This window comes from Melanerpes formicivorus, unplaced genomic scaffold (genome assembly GCF_026170545.1).
Source record: "Melanerpes formicivorus ecotype bairdi unplaced genomic scaffold, bMelFor1.0.p_v2 SCAF_61, whole genome shotgun sequence".
In the NCBI taxonomy this organism is placed as follows: Eukaryota; Metazoa; Chordata; class Aves; order Piciformes; family Picidae; genus Melanerpes; species Melanerpes formicivorus.
This window is the reverse complement of record NW_027142413.1, coordinates 1,293,924-1,318,050: the sequence shown is the minus strand read 5'-3', so window position 1 is coordinate 1,318,050 and position 24,127 is coordinate 1,293,924. Positions and strand designations below refer to the sequence as shown.

The 24,127-nt window shown below is 40.0% G+C and overlaps 1 protein-coding gene across 1 annotated transcript in view; it reads left to right on the top strand.

Annotated features, from left to right (window-relative positions):
• FBXL7 (F-box and leucine rich repeat protein 7) overlaps window positions 1–24,127 on the top strand; it is a 141,807-nt gene that overhangs the window by 30,544 nt on the left and 87,136 nt on the right. The window contains exon 3 of the mRNA XM_068161979.1: window positions 10,893–10,982. Within this exon, the coding sequence (XP_068018080.1) occupies window positions 10,893–10,982 (90 nt within the window). The remainder of the gene's footprint in view (window positions 1–10,892; window positions 10,983–24,127) is intronic.

Genomic DNA, 24,127 nt, shown 5'->3' with positions numbered 1-24,127 from the left:
TTTTCAAGACAGCAGGGATGTTCATATGGTATTTAATCTTTTGTTTAAGCATCAATTACTAGTTGTGCCATGCTGATCAGTTGCGGTACAGATCTGTCTAGAAAGGGCACCATGGTATTTTAATGTCTAAAACTCTTACTGTTTCTTTTTGCAGATTTTTATTTCAGAGGTGTAGTATGATCATTCTGTACAAACATCTACTCCATACTGTTGGAAGCATAGGAAGTTACTACCCAACAGTTTGCATATATTTCTACTTACCTTTCGACACAAGCACAGGATAAGTTTTTCTTGTATTGTTTAGTTCTTCCTTCCTTCCTTCCTTTACAGACTGCCACTGCTTTTGAGCAAGTAATATCTAATAAAGTTTGTGGCTTCTTTGGGCAAGGGCTATGACAGACAGTGGAGAAACAGGTGTGAGGATTTTAAGTATTCTTGCCTTCTCTCAGATCCTCTGGCAGCACATCTAAGATGAATGTGCAATTAGTGGCACAAGTGGAAAAAAGTCCTGTTTGTTTTAAAATGCCTCTAGAACTGCCTTGAACAGATTTGTGCACCGAGACACATGCTGTGCAAGAATGGGGGCTGCTCCACCAGTTGCAAGTATTTCTTACCACCAGTGTAAGCAAGGGTAATCATAGTATCGACTGCTGCTGTGCTGGGACCTGGTCTCAGTACTCAGTCTGCTTTCTGTCCAGAGTTTGTGGGACTGATTGTTCCAGGTTGGTGTAGTTTCTGATGGTCTTCCTGCTGCTTTAGGGCTTGTACCTATGTTAGCCTTTGGTTTCCTCTAATGAAGTTAAAGACTACCCAAGGAATTACTGAGATAACATTTAAGTGAGAAATTGCTGCTTCAGTATTAGTTTCAAGTGTGTTGTATAGTATTGGAGGTACCTGCTTTAGTAAATGAGTGTGTTTCAGTATTAATACATGTCCCATTGGCAGTGATGCCCTGGCATTACTTTTGCATTTCAATTCAATTGTATTTTGCATTACATGCTAATGAACTGGTAGAAGTTTTCTCAATACCTTCTGAAGGCCCTTGCTGTGTTAGGGCAGTGGTTTAGCCTAGGGATTTTTCCCTGAATGTAGCACTGACTAGCATAACAGAGAATGAGAAAAATGAGCAAAACTTCTAACTGGGCTTGACATGCAGTACTGGTCCTTGTTGTCACAGTACAGATGGTTTCTGAAGACTAAATTTTCAGAGGAGTAAGTCAGCTTCTTGGCATGGTGTGCAGTATTCCTCAATATTTTATAGTGGCATTTAGTTAAAACATATGTTAGAAAAAGAAAATCATATGAGCAGTTAACAACTCTCCTAAGTGTAGTTAGCAAAGAATAAGCTGTCCTTTTAAAAAGATAATTGTGGATATGAGCACTGGAGCAAGCTTCCTGCACCTGTGTCTCTTTGACATCAGCTATGTTGTGATCTAATATGTGGCCAGATGCAGGTGTTTCCCTCTGTGTCATGCAAAATATGTGCTTCCCTGGAAATTAAATATGACTTGCTGTTGCCTGCAACTACAAAAGTAGATGCCTGCAAGTTAAGTGCTTGGGTATGAAAGGTGCTAGACTTTTTTTTCAAAAGGGAGGTAGTGGGAGGAAATGCACACCTGTTGTCAACTGCCAGGACCTAATTTCTCTCCTCCATGCTCTGCTTCTCCATACAAAAGTCCAGACTTGCTCTGCTAGCAAAAACTTACTAATGTGATTATAAATTTTATTGCATTTATTTGCTAGAAGTCATCAGAGACATGTTGGAGCAGAAGCAGGAAGGTGCAAAATAAATCCCAAATGGCTAAATTGTCAGACATCACTTTGGGAAATGTTTGTCAAACGGGTTGGGGTCAAGAAATTGGAGTGGTTCTCACAGAAATGAATTAGCAGTGATGACTGATCTAGTGTGGGGTGTCCCTGCCCATGGCACAGGGGTTGGAACTAGATGATCCTTGTGGTCCCTTCCAACCATGACTAATACTATGATACTATGACTGCTTTCAACAAAACTAAGCAAGTGAGGGTCTGAAAGAATAAGGTGCTAACCCTTAAGTAGAACCAATTGGGCAACCTCCCTTCATTGAACTGCATAGGTAGCATTGTCAGTTTCAGGATGATGCAAAAACCATTAAAATTAATAAATGAGTGGAAATTTATGACAGGACACAATCAGATGGAGTTCACAGATAGTATGGTTGGACTTTAGCCTGCTGACCGCAGAGCCGGGTCTAGTGTTTTCCATTAGCTTCAGACCAGTTGACATTTGGATTTCTAGTTCTGTTCCCTTGTTACCAACCTGATTCTGGATAGTATTTTCTGGAGACAGCAGCCTGCTGCTTTTGTAATCATTGCTGTTGCATACTACCATAGATAATGGCACTCTCTGAACTTTTAACAACTCTCTTGGTTATGACAAAGCTTAGCAATGTATTTTGTTGGATTATTTTAGATATTTTTTTTTAAATTCATATTTCTTTGGTGTGGCTTCTGTTAGTTTTTACTAGTACTCTGTAATTTCAAAGCAGTAAAGTGAGATCAAGGAGCAGAGATGATTTACTGAGGTTACACCGAGTGCTTCAGGGTGCTCGCATGCCATTGTGGTAAGTGTGGTGCTTATTTAGTGTCAAATGGCAGAATGTTAGTGCAAGCAGCATGTCTTTCTCTGTCCCCCTTTCTACACAGGTGATGAGCTGGGTCTCAGGAATAAACCATTACTAAATGAACATTAGAAGAGTCATTGTGGTATGGGGCAGGATGGTGGGGAACTGTAGACCAGCCCTTCTGTGGCATTGCAGTGGCAGGGAGTCATGGCCTTGGCAGAGCTGAAATATGGTTCTGGGCTGAGGGCAGCCGAGAGGAAGCACAAGAGGATGGGGAGTGATCATGGATAGACAGGGCTAACTGACCACCAGGCCGTAAGAGTAGTGGCTTTCCTCTGGTATGCTTCATGGTTCCCAAAAAAACATCCAGACAAGATCACCTTAGCAAGAGACTGGGCTGTTGTATAATGGTCACCAGCATACTCACTTTATGTTAGAAGTGGCTAGGCCCTTTGGCTTCCAGTGACCAGCTCAACCTATACCTTTGCCAAAGACTGGTGATGCTACAGACCTAATCTACTTGTTATCTTTTCTGGTTTTATCTTAGATACAGGTGGTCTAGGCTGGTTAAAGATGAACTGTGAGTTGCTGTGGTTGTGTCAAACTTTGATTAAGTAGTCACTATCCTTACCCTTCTTCCAGTGGCTTATCTTGGCGCTGGCTATTAGTATCCATCCTGTTGTTTCTGTTCCCTTCTGCTGCAGATGTAGTCTAGTTTCAATATTTTGTTTCCTCTAATGAATTGTTAATACTGAATACTGCAATTATGATTTATCATACCCAAGAACAGAATTCTTTCTTGTCGGTACTGCGGAACAAGAGGATTGAAGCATGTATTTTTGTGCTTTTCTTTGTATTTGATACAACACTTTTGAAAGCAGTGCTGTTCTGAAACAGTTTCAGAATTACCCAGTTCAAGCTGAACTTCACAGCTACAATTCAGAAGGGATCTTGCTTTTTCTTATCTTCAAAGTGTAACCAAACAATCTTTATAGTAGTGGCACGTATACTGCTAAAGAGAATGAAAAAAATAATTGAAATGAATTACTGATTAATCAACAAGAGTATATATTAGTTACTTTCTTTTGTCCCTTAATATGTTGTTCCCCCCACTGTATACCTGTAGGGGTTATAAATAATAGGGCCTTGGAGAAGGTTGCAGGGCAGGCTAAAAAGTTTGGTTTCTTGCTATGCTTAAAAGGGGTAAGGATATTTTAATGCCTTGTGGCTTATGCATTTACATTTAACTCTTCTGAGAGCTGCCATGTCGTGTTCCCATGTTGCCTTAAAGGAAGGTTTTTGTGCAAGACAGCTGAAATATAGGTAATGTTGCAGAAGAAACAAAAATGCTGAATTGCCCCTGAAAGACATTATTTCTATGGAGAATTACTATCCTGCTCATATTCTAGCAACAGATGAGCCTCTGTGGTGTTTTGAATGACCATCTATTCTCATTGTTCAGGCAGCCACTGCAGCAACAAATTGCAGTCTGCTCAGTTTCCATACAGTTAAGACTAGAAGGCGATTAAGTTGTGCAATTGCAACCACAAAATTTTCAGTTGGGATTATGGAATTCTTTCTATTGCAATAAAATGATCTGTTACAACTGTGTTAAAAAACAAACCTGCAGCAGGTACAGAGGTTTTTGTGGCTGTTGTTGGCTTTTGCTTGTTTGTTTTAAATTTCTATTTTGCTTGCTAATGTTGCCAGACATCTGCAGTTAGTGCAGCATTAGAGCTTCTTTAGAATTCTTCTTTTCCCATGCATTCTTTTAAATTCAAACTTGATTGTCAAATGCACATTGTGAAGCCTTAGTTTGAGTCAGTTTTCTTTTGTAAGCATGGCTTCTTTCATACTTTTAATTGTTTTAAAGTTGGCTACATATGCTGGTGGGTTTGGTTTCTCATCCTGCTAGCATGCTAAACTTAATGATCAATGGGAAAAGTATGCATATTTCTCAACTGTACATCCTCTCTTCTAATATGCTTTAAGATACCACTTTGTATCACTCTGTGTCTTGTTCACAAATCTCTAAGTTTTGTAATACCATGATTTTTCTAAGTCTCCTTTTGCTTGTAGCCTTGATTGGGTCACTTCCCTTTCCCGCTCTCCCCCTCCCTGTATCCATCAGTGAAGAAAAGGTGGAAGTGACTGTGATTATCTAAAGGATTAAAGTGATCTTTGACTGTTTTTCCTTAGATGTCAGTTTCTTTTGTTCTTCTGTACTTAAGTGGTCTTAGGCTTTCAGATCTATATTGTCATGTGAAAATTTTTTGCATCACTTTCCACAGTGTATGTTGATACCAGAGCACTTTGGGCACTGCCTGGATAAAGGTATTTCAATCAGATTGGCAATCAATGCTATACCAACATAATCTATGCTATGCCAACATAGTATCAGAGCAGGAAAATAAAACACCTTTAATAAACTTGTGTGCATACTTCCAGAATGGTACCCAAACTTCTTTAGATTTCAAATACCATCAAAAGTAGGCTGTGGAAATACTCATACCATGGGAGAAGTCTTAGAGATCTGTTGTCTGACTTAAGCACACTGAAGTTCTTGTTTGAATGGAGAGACTATAAAAATCTAGACTGAAGTTAAGCTTGACAGATGTCATGCCAGTTGCCTTCATACACTCTGCTGCTGCTGTATGTGTTTGGGTAAGTTGGAGAACTTGCCTTCACTTGTTAAGCTTTCCCAAAGCTTTCCTGCTCTGCAAAACGGTCATGGTAATAATCAAGTCCACAAAGGAGGCAAAGAGAAGGGACTGATGAAAGCTTAGCCAGACAAGGAAAGGTCTAGTGAAGTTAACACTAGTAGTGTGTAGCAAGATTTCAGTGCAAGAGACAAGTCAGCTATTGAAAGCTGAAAGAAAATAGCTGGAAAGTGAACTGGGACCAAGACTTGCCTTGGATCCTTGTGGGTAAGCAAGTGGAGTTATGCAGCCAGACTGACTGGCCAGTTTTTGATTTTAGACACTTTCGGATAGAGCCATGAGGCATAACTGAGGACTAAACACTGTATTCAAGAAAAGGTTATGTATGCCCTGTAGTTGCATCTTGAAGTGCTGATTAAACTCCATCTGTGAAACCAATGATGTCTTGTAAGCTGTAAGCAGGATATCTGGGGCTTTGATACTAGAATATTTACAACTACTTTTGACTGTGAACACAGGGCATCTGTTCATGCAGCAGTAATAGATGCTTTGTGTTTGGCTGTGTGTTTTGGATGCAGTTCTAATAAATGGATGAAAATTATCATTGAGAATGTGACAACTTCTGTGCTTTAAGTGAAATGAGCAATAAAATTGACAGTGCAAGTTTAATATAAAACATCTGTGTTCAAATGCTGCCACTAATTGTTTTGAAAATCTAAATACAGATTTTTAAGTATTAATAATATTAAAGTGGAAGACAACCATACATTTGGTGATTTTGGTTTTGGACTGCTGAACAGTATGTTGCTATCTAATGAAACTGAGATCCTATACAAAATGCCCATTGAGTTCCAGAGCAATGGTAGGTTCTGCAGCCACTTCAGAGTCTATACTGGAGATCCTCTCAGGCTGCCTCTGCTCATTGGCATGTCTTGGGTGGCAACATGCAAATGAAGTCTCTAGCATTTTATTTGATATTAAACTGAATAGCCCTTGCTTTTTCTGAGTAGATGGGATTAGAATTTTGTTTAAATTACAGCAGAGTTGAGGAAACTCAAATTTAAGGCAGGTATTAGTGGAGAACTGACATTGTGACTTAACTGCCAAGAGACAGAATAAAGCCAGAAATAGGACTTCTTTTGTTTTGTTCTGACTCAATTGTGTTTATTAATTTCTTATGTTGGTTTAATAGTTTTTGGCTGTTGGATTAAAACAGTAGAGTTAAGGCTGGGTAGCATATACTAAGGAAGTGGTGTCTTCTACTAAATTCTTCAACCAAATTTTAGAACAGTGCTTCTTGCAAAATTACCCTCTTAGGACATAGTGACCAAAACATAATTTGTAATGAAAAGCCCAATATTAAATGACTGTACCAGGTTCTGAAAATAATTCTGTGATTGCTAGGAAGGCCCAAGTTTTATTTCCCTGTTTCTTGCATAAAAGTAGGTGGCTACAGAGTAGGAACAGCATTTGGCATACAAGCTAAGTCATTTCAGTAGTAAAAGGTGGTATTTTAAGATTTGGTTGCAAGACATCGTACTCCTGTTAAGGAATAAAAACCAGGATGCTACAGTTTTCTTACTTTGAGTTCAAGCAATAAATGTATTGGTGTTCTTTCCTTCTTAGACAGTATTACTGAAATGATATTTACCTCCTAGACTAAATTGTTCATGGGCTTTTACCAGTGTTTGACATGTAAAATTTAACACTTAAAGTGGGTGCAAAGCTTGGCTGCAAGTAGACATTACTTTCTGGCATTCAGGCTGCTTAGTAGGCTTCAAGGAGAGACCTTGTACCAAGTAATTATTTTTTCTTTATAAACTCAGCAATGGTGTGTGCTGTTCATCACTGAGAAAGTATTATGTAGAGGGATGTACTATATTTAGCAGTTCTGTTTAGCAGTTCTTGGTGAACAAACCTCATCTGCTAGTAATTCTCCAAAAAAGATATTTCAATATCATCATCTGTTACCTGGGGAATGCAAATGTACAGGAATAAGACAGGTTACCTCTGAGAACTTAAAATATATCCCTTGCCTCATTTTAGGCATTAGATTAGATGAATCCACTTGAAGACTTTGTTAAATTAAGTCTTTATCCATTCTGAAATCATGGTGAGATATTTGGCATTAAGACGTGAATTAAGGCTGTCACAACTACAAACCCAGTAGGCTTACAGCACGCTGCAACAAGTGTCCAAAAGAATAAACTTACTTAAACTTTACACTTTCAATCCACCCTTTGTGAATAGCTTGCCTTTCTAGAAATACACATTCTGCTAAAGAGTTCTGAGAAATTCAGTCCTATGCGTTCATTTTTAGGTAATTTTTCAAGCTTTCCAGGGTGTAGTGGATAAACCATTGCATCTTACCAGCTGCAGAACTTTCATGGGCATACTTACATCAGAATTAAATCAATCCTTATTGCCCTTGGTATTACATCTGTGCCTTGCAAATGCCTTGTTGAATCTTGTTTTAATGCTGATTTTAAAAGGCAGCGTCACAAGGCTTTGATACTCTGAGGTACCTGCCTATGGCTGAAGGACTCAGCTGTGCCCTGCACTAGGGCTGTTGGAGCCAACTGGAACCAGCCCTCCTCAGGGGCCAGCCCAGCAGCCCTGCACATTCTTCCCCAAACGTAGGACTTGGAATTTTCTTCTGTTGAACTAACTTCCTGCTGTTCTTATTAGCTCATTTTTCTCAGCCTGAGGAGGTCCCTCTGAATGGCAGAAATCTCTTAGTGTTTCAACCATTCTTCCATGTTTTGTGTCATCTGGGAACTTGCTGAGGGTGTTCTCTCTTCTGTTAACAAACCCAGGTTGTTTGGAGGATACTTAAATAATCTTATTTGTTAGCTCTTGCAAGTGTACATGACTGTGCAGTAGCCAAATCTAGCCTGTTAGAATTGAATAGCAGTGTTTTGCTTTAAAAGATTTGTCTTAGTCAGTTTCAAATATTGAAAATTCACTAGAAAGTATCTCCCGCTTCCACTCCACCTGAACAGAGACTTTCAGAGTAGAAAGTGGGGATGATGGCTTATTAGGGGGCTGTATACAGTATCACAGTATCACAGTATCACAGTATAACTAAGGTTGGAAGAGACCTCAAGGATCATTGAGTCCAACCTGTCACCACAGACCTCATGACTACACCATGGCACCAAGTGCCATGTCCAGTCTCTTCTTGAACACCTCCAGGGATGGTGACTCCACCACCTCCCTGGGCAGCCCATTCCAATGACGAACGACTCGCTCGGTGAAGAACTTTCTCCTCACCTCGAACTGGACACAGTACTCAAGGTGTGGCCTAACCAAAGCAGAGTACAGGGGCACAATGACTTCCCTGCTCCTGCTGGCCACACTATTCTTAATGCAGGCCAGGATGCCATTGGCCTTCTTGGCCACCTGGGCACACTGCTGGCTCATATTCAGGTGGCTGTCGATCAGCACCCCCAGGTCCCTCTCTGTTTGGGAGCTCTCCAGCCACTCCAACCCCAGCCTGTAGCTCTGCATGGGATTGCCGTAGCCAAAGTGCAGCACTCAGCACTTGGACTTGTTAAATGCCATCCCATTGGATTCTGCCTATCTCTATACTTCTAATATTTTGATACTGTCAAATTGCAGGAAGAGCTGTTATCCAACCAAAGTAGTGACTGCTATGAATTCTTTTTCTCTTGATTTTTAGTTTTCACTTGTATCAATGAACAAGAAATCAATGTTTTAAAGGTCAAGTTGATTTAAATGGTAAATATTTAGACTCATATCTGGTGTTTCACAGTTTCTGCAGAAGCATGCAATAGTAAATATGAGACTATGCTATCAGATGTACTGGCAATCAGCACCCTACAATGGGTAAAAGATTTCTGTTGTGCTTTCATAGGCTTGCTTGTATGTGGCATAAACAAATTTTATTGATGTTACTGGAAGAGGCATGAAGCATTTACTTTGTGAAAACAGTCTATGAAACATCATCAGTTCTGAACTGATGGGTTTTTGTATCACTGGCTTCTCTTTCCACCCCAAAAATACTTTGGATTTTTTTGTTGTTATTGTTGTTGTTGGTTGTTGTTGTGTTTGTTTTGGTTTTGTTTATTTAGCCTTCTCTTTTCTCATTTTTTTCCCTTTTTTCCCCCTTACTCTTACTGTGGTTGCTTTATCTGGAGAGCTACTTTGGGGCAGTTCTTTCTGTAAAGACCACAGTCCATTACTGCCAACTCACGACACAGTTCAAAAGCAATTGAAGTGATATTCTAGAGGCACTGCTTCTTGGGTTTGCTTAACTTCTTAAAGGAATGCAAAAAGCAGTTAGTGAATCACTGAAAATATACCTTTATTTTTTTTTTTGTATTCACCTTACTCAGCTACTAAGCTCAGCCATGTATTTTTAACTTCTTTCTGGCCTTTTTAATATGCATTCATTCCAAAATAATTTCTCAAATCAGAGCAAGTTAACTTTAGCAACTTCACATTGAGAATGATTCTCTAGGGCTGGTTGACGGATTAAGTGGCAGTAGCTTGCTTGTGAAGCAACCTACGTTTGCACATTCTCCAGTTGTTTCCCATTAAAGCTTAAATCTTTGTTCTGTTGTGGCACCTTTTAAAAAGCAGACCTCCTTACATCTAAATGTTATGAAAACCAGGCGTACTGTAACCCAGAACCCCAAGGAATGCTTGATTGAAATAACAGATCAGAAAACTCTCTTGCTAGCATTCCTACGATTATAGTTTTACTTAGGTGACAGAAATGTGGTGTCAGCTAGCTTTCTGAATACAGCCTAGTTTTGGTGCAAAACCCAACATTGCTCTTAAAAGCGTCACTGATTCAGTGTTTGTGGAAATAGGTGATTACTTAAAATGAAACAGTATTCATGACTTATCCTCTCTAGAATTAATCTCATCTATTGCTGATTAGGTGGTTGGTCTGGTTCCTGCTGCAGAGCAGAATGTATTCCCTGTTAGTAGTTATTGAGATTAAGCAAAGGGAAACAGATGTGACTTGCTTCTAGATCCTCACAAGTAAACAAAAAGACAACTTTGGTTTATCCCTCTTAGCTCTTCCATGGTGTCTCTCTCAGTTAATGTTTTCTTTGTATTTGCATTTCTTTCTTTGATAACTTGTACCTGGTTTGACATCCTGCATGTAGGCCTGAGGTCTTGAAGATAATAGAAGAAACATCCGTTGATTCTGTTTTGAGATTATGAAGTGAAAGGTGAAGAACAGCAACTGTAGAAGTTACTTATAAACTGTTGCATCACACCAAGCATTGAGCATGTGTGCTGTGTGCTGATGAGGGTCAGTGTCCCTTTGTTCTGACTGTGTCAGAGATACTTGAATGTGAAAAGTCATCATGAAAATTCTTTTGATGTTGTTAATCACAAGCTTCTCATTTCCAGTGGAGTTTAGCAAATACATGATGATAGCCTCTGTATCACAGGAGGTTGTTTACAGCCATAGCACATGTGAAGGCAGACATTCTATAAGTTATATTGTGGTTAACTCTGACCCCAGCCTGCTGTAGCACATCAGGTGCTTTAAACTTCCTTAAATTATTCCATGTTGTGATGTGGAATATTTTCCCATGTTTCTGTTGATAATTATGTTTGTTCTTTCTTTCCCACTCTTTACACTTTGCAGGCAAAGGCAGCTCAAGCATCTCATCCGACGTGAGTTCAAGTACAGATCACACACCCACCAAAGCCCAGAAGAATGCAGCTACCAGTGAAGGTAGGCAGCTGGTATTCATTACCCAGATCAGGCCCCCCAAAATAACCCTAGCAGTGTTCAGGAGTGGAACCCCTCCTGCTCATTCATTCTGTATGCAGTACCATCAAATTACTAGAAAGTGAAAAACAGTTCTCCTTCCTGTTACAATTTCCATTCTTACCTGATGCAGTTTCTGATTTAAACCTGTGAAAAAATATTTAAGATATTTCTGAAAAAAAAAAAATAAATAGAGGGTTTGAGTAATTTTGCATGTTACTCTTTAAGCAAAGGCTTTTATACATAAGATTTGATGTGATCTGATTTTGAACTTCTTTTCAAAGAATATAATTAATGGAAACTTTTTTGCATGCATTATAGGTTAAATGTCAGCATCTTATTGAAGGAATTTTAGAAGACTACAGTGAATGATGGAATAAGAAGCTACTGTTGAAAATTTTATGAACTGTAGAAAGACAGCTTGAGCTTTATCAATATGTGCAATCTCTGAAAGCAGTCATTTTGTATTCTCCTATGAGGGGACACTGAAAGAGTTGGGGCTGTTCAGTCTGGAGAAGAGAAGGCTTCAAGGTGACCTAATTGTGGCCTTCCAGTATCTGAAAGGGGCCTACAAGAAGGCTGGGGAGGGACTTCTCAGGATCTCAGGTAGTGAGAGGACTAGGGAGAATGGAATGAAGATGGAGGTGGGGAGATTCAGACTGGACATGAGGAGGAAGTTCTTCACCATGAGAGTGGTGAAGCCCTGGAATGGGTTGTCCAGGGAGGTGGTTGAGGCCTCGTCCCTGGAGGTGTTTAAGCCCAGGCTGGATGAGGCTCTGGCCAGGCTGATCAAGTGTGGGGTGTCCCTGCCCATGGCAGGGGGGTTGGAACTAGATGATCCTTGTGGTCCCTTCCAACCCTGATTGATACTATGAGACTATGATTATTTTCTGTGTCCAAAAACAATAGACACAGATGTCATGCTTTGTCTTGGCTTTCATACTCAGAGGTATAGAAAGTTTGTGATATCTTAGCTCTATAGAAAACTTCTCCAGAAAAACTTGAGCTCTAATCAGAACAATAATCAGAAAAAGTTTATCATTACTCTACAAGGGGCTATATTAAGAGACATTTCTTGAACACAGAAAGATTTGGGTCGTATGTCTTTCATTTCACCTTAGAAGTGAGGCAACAAAGTATACGTTATAGGATATTTTCAGGGAGGACATACATCATTCTGTTAATTTTTCTTGGATTTATTATCACATTCTTTCAAAAGACTGGGTGTCTTCTGGATCTCCAACTAATTTTTAATTGATTCAGTGGACTTGAGAGGAGGAGTCCTTGTGGTGTGCACAATGACGGGCACTACAAAAAAATTTGGAAAGATGGAATAGGTCCTTTTCTACTGAATGAGTCTGGTGTTTCAGAAGGAGGTTAAAAATCTCAGGGAACCAGTTTGTTAATAGGCAACTCTTCTGTGTATTAAGATTTGCATCATAAGGTAGGGAGCTATGTTTAATACACTGGAGATCCTTTGAAGGTTTGGAGTGGTTTGTGTATCCTCTCAGGACATTGAGCTGATTAAATGTTGTGACAAAAGACTATTGCTGAAAAGAGATGCTGTTTTCCAAGCAAATTTTCTTGACAATCCTTTTGGGAGAAAGAGCTCATTTGATTCCTTCCTACATCTGATACCTGTTCAGAAATCTTGTCCCCCTTCAGTTCTTTAATATTTTTCCTTTAATTTTCGGTTTCACATTAGAAGCTTACCAACCTGGTATTGGAAATGAAACCTGTATGTGCTCTTTTTGGATGCAGGCAAACATATGCATAATTCCTAATTCTTAGGATAGCAGTCCTATTTATATCTGTCCTTGTGTCATTGCAGTGCCTCTTATTGGGAGTTTGGGCTCTTGGTTTCATTGAAGTACTGTCTAAGCAGACTTTCCACATACCAAACTGCGTCTGAATTTGATATGAATGTCTAAGTTTGCCCCTGCTTACTTGGAACTGGGCTGAAATTCAGTTGGCTTTGAATGAATCGGCACTGTTTTGAGTTGTAGTGAAACTGGAGGCCAGGTGCATTTTCTGGGGTGTGTTTGTTTTACTTTTGTAGCAATGGAGTTTTCTAGAAAAGTGAAATGTTGTATTGCTGGATGTGACAAAACAGAATCATTTGTACCCAAAATACTGGTGAAAATTGAAAAGGGGTGGGAGATGTGATAATTAATAAATCCACAACTGTAAACACTTTGGCAGAATAAACAGAGATCACTTTTAAAATTCCTTTTAATCAACATATCTGAATGCATATTCTAATATAATCAATTACCTTGAGCAGTATGTGAAGGTACAAAGAAGTATGAACATTGTTCTTAAGCATTACTTTTTTTTGTTTCACCACATCTTGTTATACTTTTGCTATCTAATAGGCAGCATTCCTGCAAAGCTGTTCTGCTAATTGCAGCAAAACCATTGCAACCAGCATTTAAATCACAGTTCAGATGCAAGGCAAAAGTAGTTGGGCCATTGGCAAAGTTAAAGCTGTAAATTGAAGCCTTATGTTATTCTGGCAAATTTGTACTGAAATGCTATAGCCAAATGTTTAAAACTTGCACAAACAATACTAGAAACAAATTGGAAAGGTACATAAAACTGCAGTCTTACTTGATTTGCTGCCAGAAATGTGAGACCTACCGGGGAAAGTGCACTTATATCATATTTAAAGAGAAATGATCCAAACTTTAAAACAATGGCATTAACTTTTCCAAAGTGAGGTCTGATGCTTGGGGTTACAAATAAAGAGGGCTGAGGTGGGGAATTAATAAAAATATAATTTATTTATTAATTTATCTCCACCACCAACATAACTAACAAGTTATGAAATATTTATACAGGTTCTTATGTTTGGTTATAGGAATATAGGCTTACAGGAATGGTTACAAACAGTTTGAGAAAACAGTATTTGGAAAAGATCTATCCAAAAGCAGTATGTTACCCCTACTAACAAAAGGCAGGTATTTCCTGGAGACTCTAGGAATCTATCAATTTACTCACAATGCTGCTTGCTGATTGTGGGAATTACTCTGGTGTCTCTTTTCATTGGAAAATCCTTCTGGAACTGCTGCTGCTTATAATCCACATGTGTGGGGGGCGAAAACCCAAGAGAAAGAGCGAGAGAGAGCGTGCTCTGCAGCTGCCTTATTTAAACAGTCATCCTAACTTGTGTCTCAAACAGTATCAGAAAGCATGTCCAGGCATGGGGGTCTGTTCCTGAAACGTGGCTTGGGGGGAAAGGGCCCATGTGCATCCATGATAAGACTTAATGGGGTGCTTGGTGCCATGGGTTAGTTGTTTAGGTGGGTTGGATTGATTGATGGGTTGGACGTGATGATCTTGAAGGTCTCTTCCAACCTGGTTTATTCTATGTAATTCTATGTAATTCTATGTAATCCACTGATGACAGCCTTGGCAAGGAGAGATGTCTTCCTCCTGGTCCCTTTTTCCATGCTTTGCTGTTTCCCCCCCCCCATCCTGGTTTCATGGGGAGGGGTTGTGGATGTACTGCCACACTTGGTGGGCATGATTACAGTTTATTCAATTACCTGCAAATTGGATTTTTGAGGAATGCACGATCCCAGATGTAGTTCTTTCCATAAAATGCTGTACCAAACTACTTAGATACTGTTATCACAGGGAGATTCTGACACTAAACTGTTTGTTTGTTATTGCCTGTCTTAGATATTTGAAGTAGTTTCTGTCCCTTAAAAGTGAAAAGTCATCTTGAAGGGTCTGATTGCTTACCTTTTGCTAGTTTAATAGCCATTTTTCTTGAATGCTAGAGTACTTGAAAGATATATACAACCTGATAATGCATATGTAAATAGTAGGCTTATCCCTTTTTTAGAATTTATGGACTAACATGAGCAGATTAATTTTAGCACTTGACTGAAATAATGAAATAACATTAAAACAGCAAGTTTTTGCCTTTAACTTGACAATCAGTCTTAGATTGCTGTTAGTTTAAATTTATCACACAAAATATCCTACCTTACTTTCCTGTATCTTGTCTTTTTATGTCAGTGTGTCAAATGACTGCAGAGTTTTTATGCATCAGAAGTGTGGCCAGTGGGCTGAGAGAGGTGCTTCTCCCCCTCTACGCTGCTCTTGTGAGACCCCACCTGCAGTACTGTGTCCAGTTCTGGAGCTCCTATTACGAGAAGTATACGGATGTGCTGGACCGTGTCCAGAGAAGGGCCACAAGGATGATCAGAGGGCTGGAGCACCTCTTCTATGGAGACAGACTGAGAGAGTTGGGGTGGTTCAGTTTGGAGAAGAGAAGGCTCTGAGGACACCTTATTGTGGCCTTTGAGTATCTCAAGGGGGCCTACAAGAAAGGTGGTGAGGGACTTTTTAGGGTGTCTGGCAGTGATAGGACTAGGGGGAATGGATCTAAGCCAAAGGAGGGTAGATTTAGATTACATGTCAGGGAGAAGTTTTTCACCATGAGGGTGGTGAGACAGTGGAACAGGTTGTCCAGGGAGGTGGTGGAAGCTCCATCCTTGGAAGTTTTTAAGGCCAGGCTGGATGTGGCTCTGAGCAACTTGATCTAGTGTGAGGTGTCCCTGCCCATGGCAGGGGGTTTGGAACTAAATGATCCTTGAGGTCCTCTCCAACCCTAATAAGTCTATGATTCTATGAAATCCATTTCAGCTATAAAAAATGGCATGGATGAGCTAAGAGGAAAGTCCTTGTTTACTTGGAATGCAGTAGAAGCTACTTGCTGTTGTTCATAGAACACTACTGATTCAGTATTATAATGATAGAATCACTATGTTTACATAGAATAGAATATCTATGTAGAAGAGCAAATTACATATGCTTTTAACTTGTTCAAGAAGGACAGCTATGGAATAAAAATGGACACTGAATGTTCTAATGTTTAACTGAAGATTACAATGGAAACAGTTGAGAGTTCAATTCTCTCACTGGAAAATCCTATTAAAAATAGTTTATTTCTCTAGCATGATGCTCAGACATGCAAGTCAGACATCAAAATCCTTTTAGTTTTTGTCTGCTTTACTGTGGCAACAGGAGAGGTCTTTTTGCATGGCCCTGTTTTTGCCATTGCTTTGACAAAGTTTGAGAGATATCAGTAACCAATATACCAGAAACCCATTGGATGATGGAAAAGCTATGGGTGTAATGATGTGTATGCTTCCTCTGTCATGACCAAAGCTTGTTTTGCTGTGTACTGTGTTCCCTTGGTCATGTGGATAATATAAGACTCCATCCATGTGAAGTTCGGCTTCTGGAAATATCTTTCCATTCCTCATTTTCACACCAGTCTTCTACATTCTGAATGCAAGATGAAGCTGTGCTTACTGCCATATTATTGTTTTTCTGATCATGCACATTCTGAATCAGCAAGTTCATTGATGATACAAAACTGGGGCAACATGTCTGACACCCCATCAGGCTGTGCAGTCATACAATGAGATTTGGACAGGCTGGAGAACTGGGTGAAGGCAAACCTCATGAAGTTAAATAAGGACAACTGCAGGGTCCTGCATATGAGGAGGAGTAACAACAGGCACAACAGTTTAGGGGATGCCCTGCTGGAAAGCAGCTCCATTGGAATCCTGGTGGACAGCAAGTTCTCCATGGGAGAGCAGTGTGCCCTTGTGACCAAGAGAACAAATGGTATCCTGGGGTGCATCAAAAAAAAGTGTGTCCCGAAGGTCTAATGAGGTTCTTCTGCCCTGGTGAAACCATACCTGGAATACTGTGTCCAGTTTTGGGCTCCCCAGTTCAAGGGAGATGGATCTGCTGGAGAGAGTCCAATGGAGAGCCACAAAGATGACTAGGGGACTTGAGCTTCTCCCCTATGAAGAGAGACTGAGAGAGCTGGGGCTGTTTAGTCTTAAGAAGAGAAGACTGAGGGGATGTGATCAATGTCTATAAATATCTGAGGGGTGGGTGTCAAGAGGATGGGGCACACAGGAACAATGGGTACAAATTTGAACACAGAAGGTTTCACCTCAACATGAAGAGAAGCTTCTTTACGGTGATGGTGACAGGGCACTGGAACAGGCTGCCCAGAGAGGTTGTGGAGTCTCCTTCTCTGGAGACTTTTAAAACCCCCCTGGATGTGTTCCAGTGCGGACTACCTTAGGTGATCCTGCTTTGGCTGGGGGGTTGGACTTGGTGATCTCTGGAGGTCCCTTCCAACCTCTAAGGTTCTGTGATTCTCTGCTTCTATGCTGACTGTGTTGAAGTGATACACATTCTATTACAGGCTGCTTGCTGCCAAATTTTAGTCATACATATATTGCTCAAGCAGAAAACCTCCAAAACAAACACAGAGAGGAAATAAAAATTAAATTAATCCTCTCCAAGGATGTATAAAGTATGGTTGCACTAAAGTTTGCAAGTTGAGGGTGCGATGGACTATGGGTTGTGTAGGAGACAGAAGCTGCTGGTATGCATACCCCTTTTCTATTGCATTGCTTATTTGGTCTGGAGTTGCTTAGCATGAAGACCTTAAGGTTAACCATTAAAATCAGGGCATTTTTGGCAGATTGTATTCACAGAGTTAAAGGCAAATGAATCATCATTTTCTCTGGAGCCCTCAGAGCTGTGCATTTGCTTCATGTGATGTAGTCAAAGCATCTTTGGTGATGTCAAGGGTTGAGGGGAAGGCCAGGCCTTCTCCCCCCCTTGTAAAGTGAAGGGAAGAAAATTGAAAGGAAAAAAAAAACCCCACAGCCGGATTAGCAAAGGATTGTGTGATGTATTTACAAGCGGGGCTGCAGGATATATATCTATATGTACACAATTTACAGTATTTACAATATATACACAGAAATATACAACAAAGTAACACAGGAATGAGATTCCTGTGGGAATCCCCTCCCGCCCGGAGGAAGGGTTTCCCCCTGTACCCCCTTCTCTCCCCTTTTTCCCCAAAGAGGGTTAGAAAGAGAGAAAAAAGAGCAATTGTTAATTAAAAGCAGTTATGTGTTAGAAGAGGCCTTATCTGCTCAAGGTCAGTCTGGCCGAAAGCCCAGAAGCTGCAAGCTGCGAAAGGAGAAAGTGCAAGACTGAGACTAGTCCCACTGGGAATCAAAACTTAAGGCAGTGCTCCGCTTCTCCACCCATGAAATTAGTTTAGACCTGTCTTGTTTATAAAACATTCGGCCATGGTGTCCCTTTGTTAAAGGCACCGTCTCAAACGGCCTCAGGTGAGATTGAGAAAAGCTCTGGAGTCCTCACTTCTGGACATGGTGTAAAGGTTGTATGGTGGCTTTCCTTCTTACTGCTGGGTTTGGGCTTGCCATCTGGGGAAATCAGTGTCTCTTGAAGGCTTTGGTGCCCTCTCTTAGCTTAGCATGAGGGGTGAAGTTACGAAGTAGTGGCTGCTAGCTTTCTTGAAACACCTAATGGCACCTAGTCTGTTTTCATGTGGAAAGCAGAGTGAGTACTTATCTGAAGGAGATGAGAATTGAATGGCATGTTGTGGTAAAAATTTGTGCAATTGCAAAGTAAACCTGAATGCTGTTTCATCCAGAAAAATGCTTGAGTGGTTGTTTATTTGTCTGTCTGGTTTTGTGCGTGGATTTTTTTGTGTGTGAGTTTTTTGTTGTTGCATGGAGAATTTTGTTGTTTTGGGCTTTTTTTGTAACCTTTTCTCTGGAGGTACAGGCTTTGGATTTTGATAATCACATTTGAAATGAAATGAGGTCCCATATTGTATAGTTATTGAGGAAAAAAATGTCTTGTAATAAGCAATGGCAGTCATAAAGGAATCAATCTCCTTCTACAAACAGAAGAACAAGCTTGATTGCTTAAGTGACAGTCATGACTATTCCTCACCAAATACTGTGCACAGGAAGAAGAAAATAGAAACCTTGTTTGTTTTGTTTGTTTTGTTTGTGTTTGGATGCTGCTGTTGCAGGGGTTGCTTTTTCTATAAGCTTCAGAAGGCTAAACCTAATGCGGAATGTGAACAGTGGTCACTGTGGTCTACCTGCTGCTTGCTCTGAAGTTTCATGAGTTATTACAAACAGTTAGTTGTCTTGGATGATTTTAAATGTCTGGTTAAATTCATTTTGAGACATAAAGCTGTACTGAGTAGCTTAACCTTGAGTTGTTCTGAGGGAAAAATCTTTGAAAATGAAGCCACTTAAAGTAGATGAGTTCATGAGTTGAAAATGTGCCCTGTTTATCCTGCTAATACAGAGGAAATCATCTGCTTGCAGTCTTGCAATATTATCTGTACTGAGACTTTGCTATTACTCCCTGTTGTTCAAGATGAGACCTGCAGAGAATAGTAAAACTTTCCCAGAAGAGCTCCTGTGGTGGTGAGTTACTGGTGTGCTGTCCTGCTGCAAATTATCTGTCTCGTCTTTTGTAAGCTCAGTCTTTATACAAGTCCTGCATGATTAATTTCTACTGATAGGCAGAACATTTTCTGTGGCCTCCTTGTTAAAGATATCTATTTACATTACTGGTGAAACTCATATGTCACTAATGAAGCACATAATGTAGACCTAGAAAGGAGAATAAGAATTATTGTCTATACTTCTTGACGACTGTACAAGAATTGACTGCTTGACATAAGAGTTGAGAGTTGAAGTAATGTACAGTGACTGTCAACTTGCTGATCTGCAGACCTGAAAACTTTGCCATGGAGTACAGAGCCCAGTACAAACGTAAGTGTGCTGACACTAGGCTTGCTTTATATATATATACATCTCAAATTGATAGTGAAAGTTCTGAACCCTCAGGTAGAAACTTCTGATCTAAGGAGACCTCTGCTGAAAGAGGAGCTGTTCTGGGGAGAAACTGGCATGTATTAGGGCCTGTCACTTGAAAGTTGAATGTTAATCTTGACAACTCCTTTAGCTGTACTTTGTTTTCTTCTATATGTAATACACAAGCATTAAGTATCCATCAATTTGATACTCAAAGACTCTGAATTAAGTTAAGGCTCTGACTTAAATTGTACTATGTAGCAAAAGCTTGAACCAGAAGTCTGACTCACAGCATGTGCTCTACTTGATAGTTAGCTGTGTAACACAGCAGAAAATACAGTAGGAAGGGTGGCATGTATCTTGCAATATTACTTAAAAATTCTCAACAGATTTGACAAAGCTGCTTTGGGAGTTACATGATCATAAGAATACAGTTTCTTCCTTAAAATTCTGTGAACAGCACCGTTAAATTTATTGCAAGATATATTTATTAACTAACGGAGACAATATTTAAGATGAAAAATATCATGCCAGTGGGTAATGTTTTCTCATTGCTTATTTATTCTTGCTCTTGCCATGTTGTAGATAACAGTGTCTGGCAAGCTTTCACAGAAGTCAAATGCAGACCCAAATAAAAAGGAATGGTGTAATTTTAGGACATTTATTTTTCATAATCCATTAACATCCGTAACTGAATGGATAGATGCTGGGAGGCCAGTAGATGTAGTCTACCTTGCCCTTAGTAAAGCTTTTGACTGTCTCCCATAACATCCTTGTAAGCAAGCTCAGGATGTTTGGCATAGAAGAATAGACAGCAAGATGGATTAGGAACTGCTTACAAAACAGAGTCCAAAAAGTGTTGGTCAGTGGTGCCAAGTCCAGCTGGAGCGCTGTAACTAGTGGAGCCCCCCAGTGCTGGGTCTGGTCCTGTTCAACATCTTCCTCAGTGACACTGATGAGGGGACAGAGTGTCTGCTCAGCAAGTTTGCTGATGATACCAAGCTGGGGGGCTTGGCTGATACCCCTGAAGGCTGTGCAGCCATTCAGCGAGACCTGGACAGACTGGAGGGCTGGGCAGAGAGGAACCTGATGAGGTTCAACAAGGATGAGTGCAGAGTCCTGCCTCTGGGAAGGAATAATAAACTGCCCCAGTACAGGTTAGGAGGCAATCTACTAGAGAAGCAATCTACTGGAGAAGGACCTGGGAGTCCTGGTAGATAACAAGTTATCCATGGGACAGCAATGTGCCCATGTGGCCAAGAGGGCCAATGGGATCCTGGGGTGCATTAAGATGAGTGTGTCCAGCAGATTGAAGGAGGTCCTTCTTCCCTGCTACTCTGCCCTAGTTAGACCACACATGGAATATTGCATCCAGTTTTGGCTCCCCTGTTCAAAACTGACAGGGATCTACTTGAGAGAGTCCAACAGAGGACTACAAGCATGATTAAGGGACTGGAGCATGTGCCTTATGAGGAGAGGCTGAGAGACCTGGGGCTTTTTAGTCTGGAGGAGAGAAGACTGAGAGGGAATTTAATGAATGTTTATAAATATCTGAGGGCTGAGTGTCAAGAGGGAGGAAACAGGCTCTTTTCTGTTGCACCCTGTGATAGGACAAAGGGCAATGGATATAAACTACAGCACAGGAGGTTCCACCTCAACATGAGGAGGAGCTTCTTCACTGTGTCACGGAGCACTGGAATAGGCTCCCCAGAGAGGTTGTGGAATCTCCTTCTCTGGAGACTTTCAAGACCCATCTGGATGCATTCCTGTGCAACCTGCACTAGCTTCTATGGTCCTGCTCTGGCAGGGGAATTGGACTTGATGAGCTTCGGAGGTCCCTTCCAACCCCTAACATCCTGTGACCCTGTGAACTTAATTTAAAATTAACGTGGTTGTGGCTTACTGAAATATATGAGAATAAAATGGAAGCTGAATTGTGTGAAAGTTACATACTGAACTAGAATTAGGATTTTGTCCTTTTTTGTTTTAAGTTTTAGAGTTCAATGAATGACAGTGATTAGCCAATTATTTTTGGTTCTATTTATATTCTAAGCTGTTACAAAAGTTCTTTTGCATTTGGAAAGCTCTTATTTATTTAAATAGATACCTAAGCATGCATGCTTCCTGACTGTTTCCTGCTAGCATGTCTAAGTGAAGCATTAGCAGTGTGAAACAGAAGATTCCCTTGAAAGACAGTGTAAAATTTAGTGTAGCTTTTTAATTACTGTAACAGAGTAACTTTATATTCCCATTAGAAAATGTATTCTGGATATATAGTGTATATGTGTTAATAGCACATATATTTGTAGTCAGTTTATTAATGGATGAATAAAAATGTACATGACTGGAAGCTAGTCAGTCATGCAAGAAATACTAGCAACTGCCTGGTTTAGGCAGTTCTAGTAAAACACTCCAACTATGGAAAATATGCATACTTTTCCTTTTCTATCTTCACTAAGAATTATGCCAAGGCATTAGTTATGTTTGATGACTTTTCATAAAAGTAGTTTTTTATATTTAGTTAACATTGTCCTATTCAAGTAGCATGGCTTGAAAAGTTGTCTTCTAGTCTTCAGATTTCAAGTATGTTTGTTATTTTTCCCCATCTGCCTTCCACTTTTGTTCTGCACACAAAACTGCAGGGAGAATATTAATGGTATTGAATTGCATGAGTTTTTCCTCTTTCTCCTTGTCTTACTTTAGAGGCCAACTTAATGCTTCATTTTTGTAGACTTGATAAATGGAATTGTTCCAAGTCCTGTGTGTGAAAACAAGGCAAGGATAGACTAGAGAGCTGAAAATCTGCCAAAACAAACTTGAGTGGAATAGCTTGGTTCGTCCAGCACTGCACTTTCTAACACCATGGGGCTTTTGAAAGGTATTTCCGTTCTCAGATGTGGCCCACTGGGTGTCATGAGAGGCAAGTGTCTTTGTAATGAATGAAGTCCATGTGCTGCAGCAATTAGGTGGGATTTCAGCCAACTTGATAAGGAAGATGAGCTAGGCCCAAGCATATCATTTGACACCATAGAAGCTTGTAGTGCTTACAGTAAAATCTGCTATTATGTATATAGGTGGCAACAAGCACTTATGGAGAAGGCAAGTTTATGTAAATTAAGTTCTCTCAGAGTTCCTTCAGGTTGGCATTTCAGATGCCTTCCTTCAGTTTGCAAGGCGTTTAATCAGAATGTGCCAACTTCTCTAGATTGAAGTACTTTGCATTTTAAGCTTTATGTTTACTTTTAAGAAGCACCTTGGTAGTAGATTTTGAGAGTTTGAGTGCATTATATTAGAAGTGTAATAAAGGCCAAGGGAAAACAAGAATGAACAGAAGTCCAGGAAACCTGACCTACTGGGGACATCACTGAAAATTTTGTATTTAGCCTGGGATAAGGTTGGGGAAGGAAGAGGAAATAAGTGCATCTTTGAATACAGAAAAAATTATTGCTAGGGAGAAAGGATGAAGATCCTGTCCAGGGTTTCTATGGGTGAATTAGATTTTTTTGGTATTTTTTTCTTTATGTGCTTTAAACTAGACTGAGGTAAGTTCATGGATCTCTGCTGAGACAGGAACAAAAGAGATTGACTTAGATATTTGTAGGACTTATGCTACTAGCTGGTACTGTTGTGAAATAAAAGAACTAAAGATGAAATGGGATAATTATTGACCTGGATGTGGCTCAGTTGGTAATGCATAAGATCCTTAATGGGAAGGTTGTGAGTTCAAGCCTGCAGTGGGCAGTAGTGTCCTCCCTACTCTAGTCATGAGGTCTGTGGTGACAGGTTGGACTCGATGATCTTTGAGGTCTCTTCCAACCTTAGTGATACTGAATACTTTCGTAGGTTCTTTGTGTCATTTTTTTCACAAAGGAACATTTTCCTCATGACAGTGCTAGTTTTGCCCAGTAAATTGGAAATAGATTGTCATTTACAAATTGAGTGTAGTCACATTATGTACAGACTCACTGTCTCTGTGGAAAAATAACATCCTTCCAACTTTACTACAGATTTTTTTTTTTCCCTTTAAATTATACCAGCCTAAAGAAAACAGGGATTCAAATTGCCTCAGGCTAGGAAAGCACCACAGTAACTGCCAAGGTAGTTTTCTTGGAACTACAGAAAGCCTTCAGTACCTTTGATTACCTGTTTTATCTTTGAATCAACTTTTTCAGACATCAAAGCTCTAGTAAAAAAAACTAACAAGTCTTTGGCCTCTTTCTTCATAGAAACACAAGATAAAACACAACTTTGATGATCCCCTGTGCATGGGAAGGACTTACATGTTTAGGGAGTTCAGTGAAAGTAAATGAATAAATTAATAAAATATTGTGCTAGGGCAAAGGCCTGAAAAGAAGGGCATTACTACTTGTAATAGAAGTGAAGGTCAGGAGTTCCCCTGTCACAGTCTCC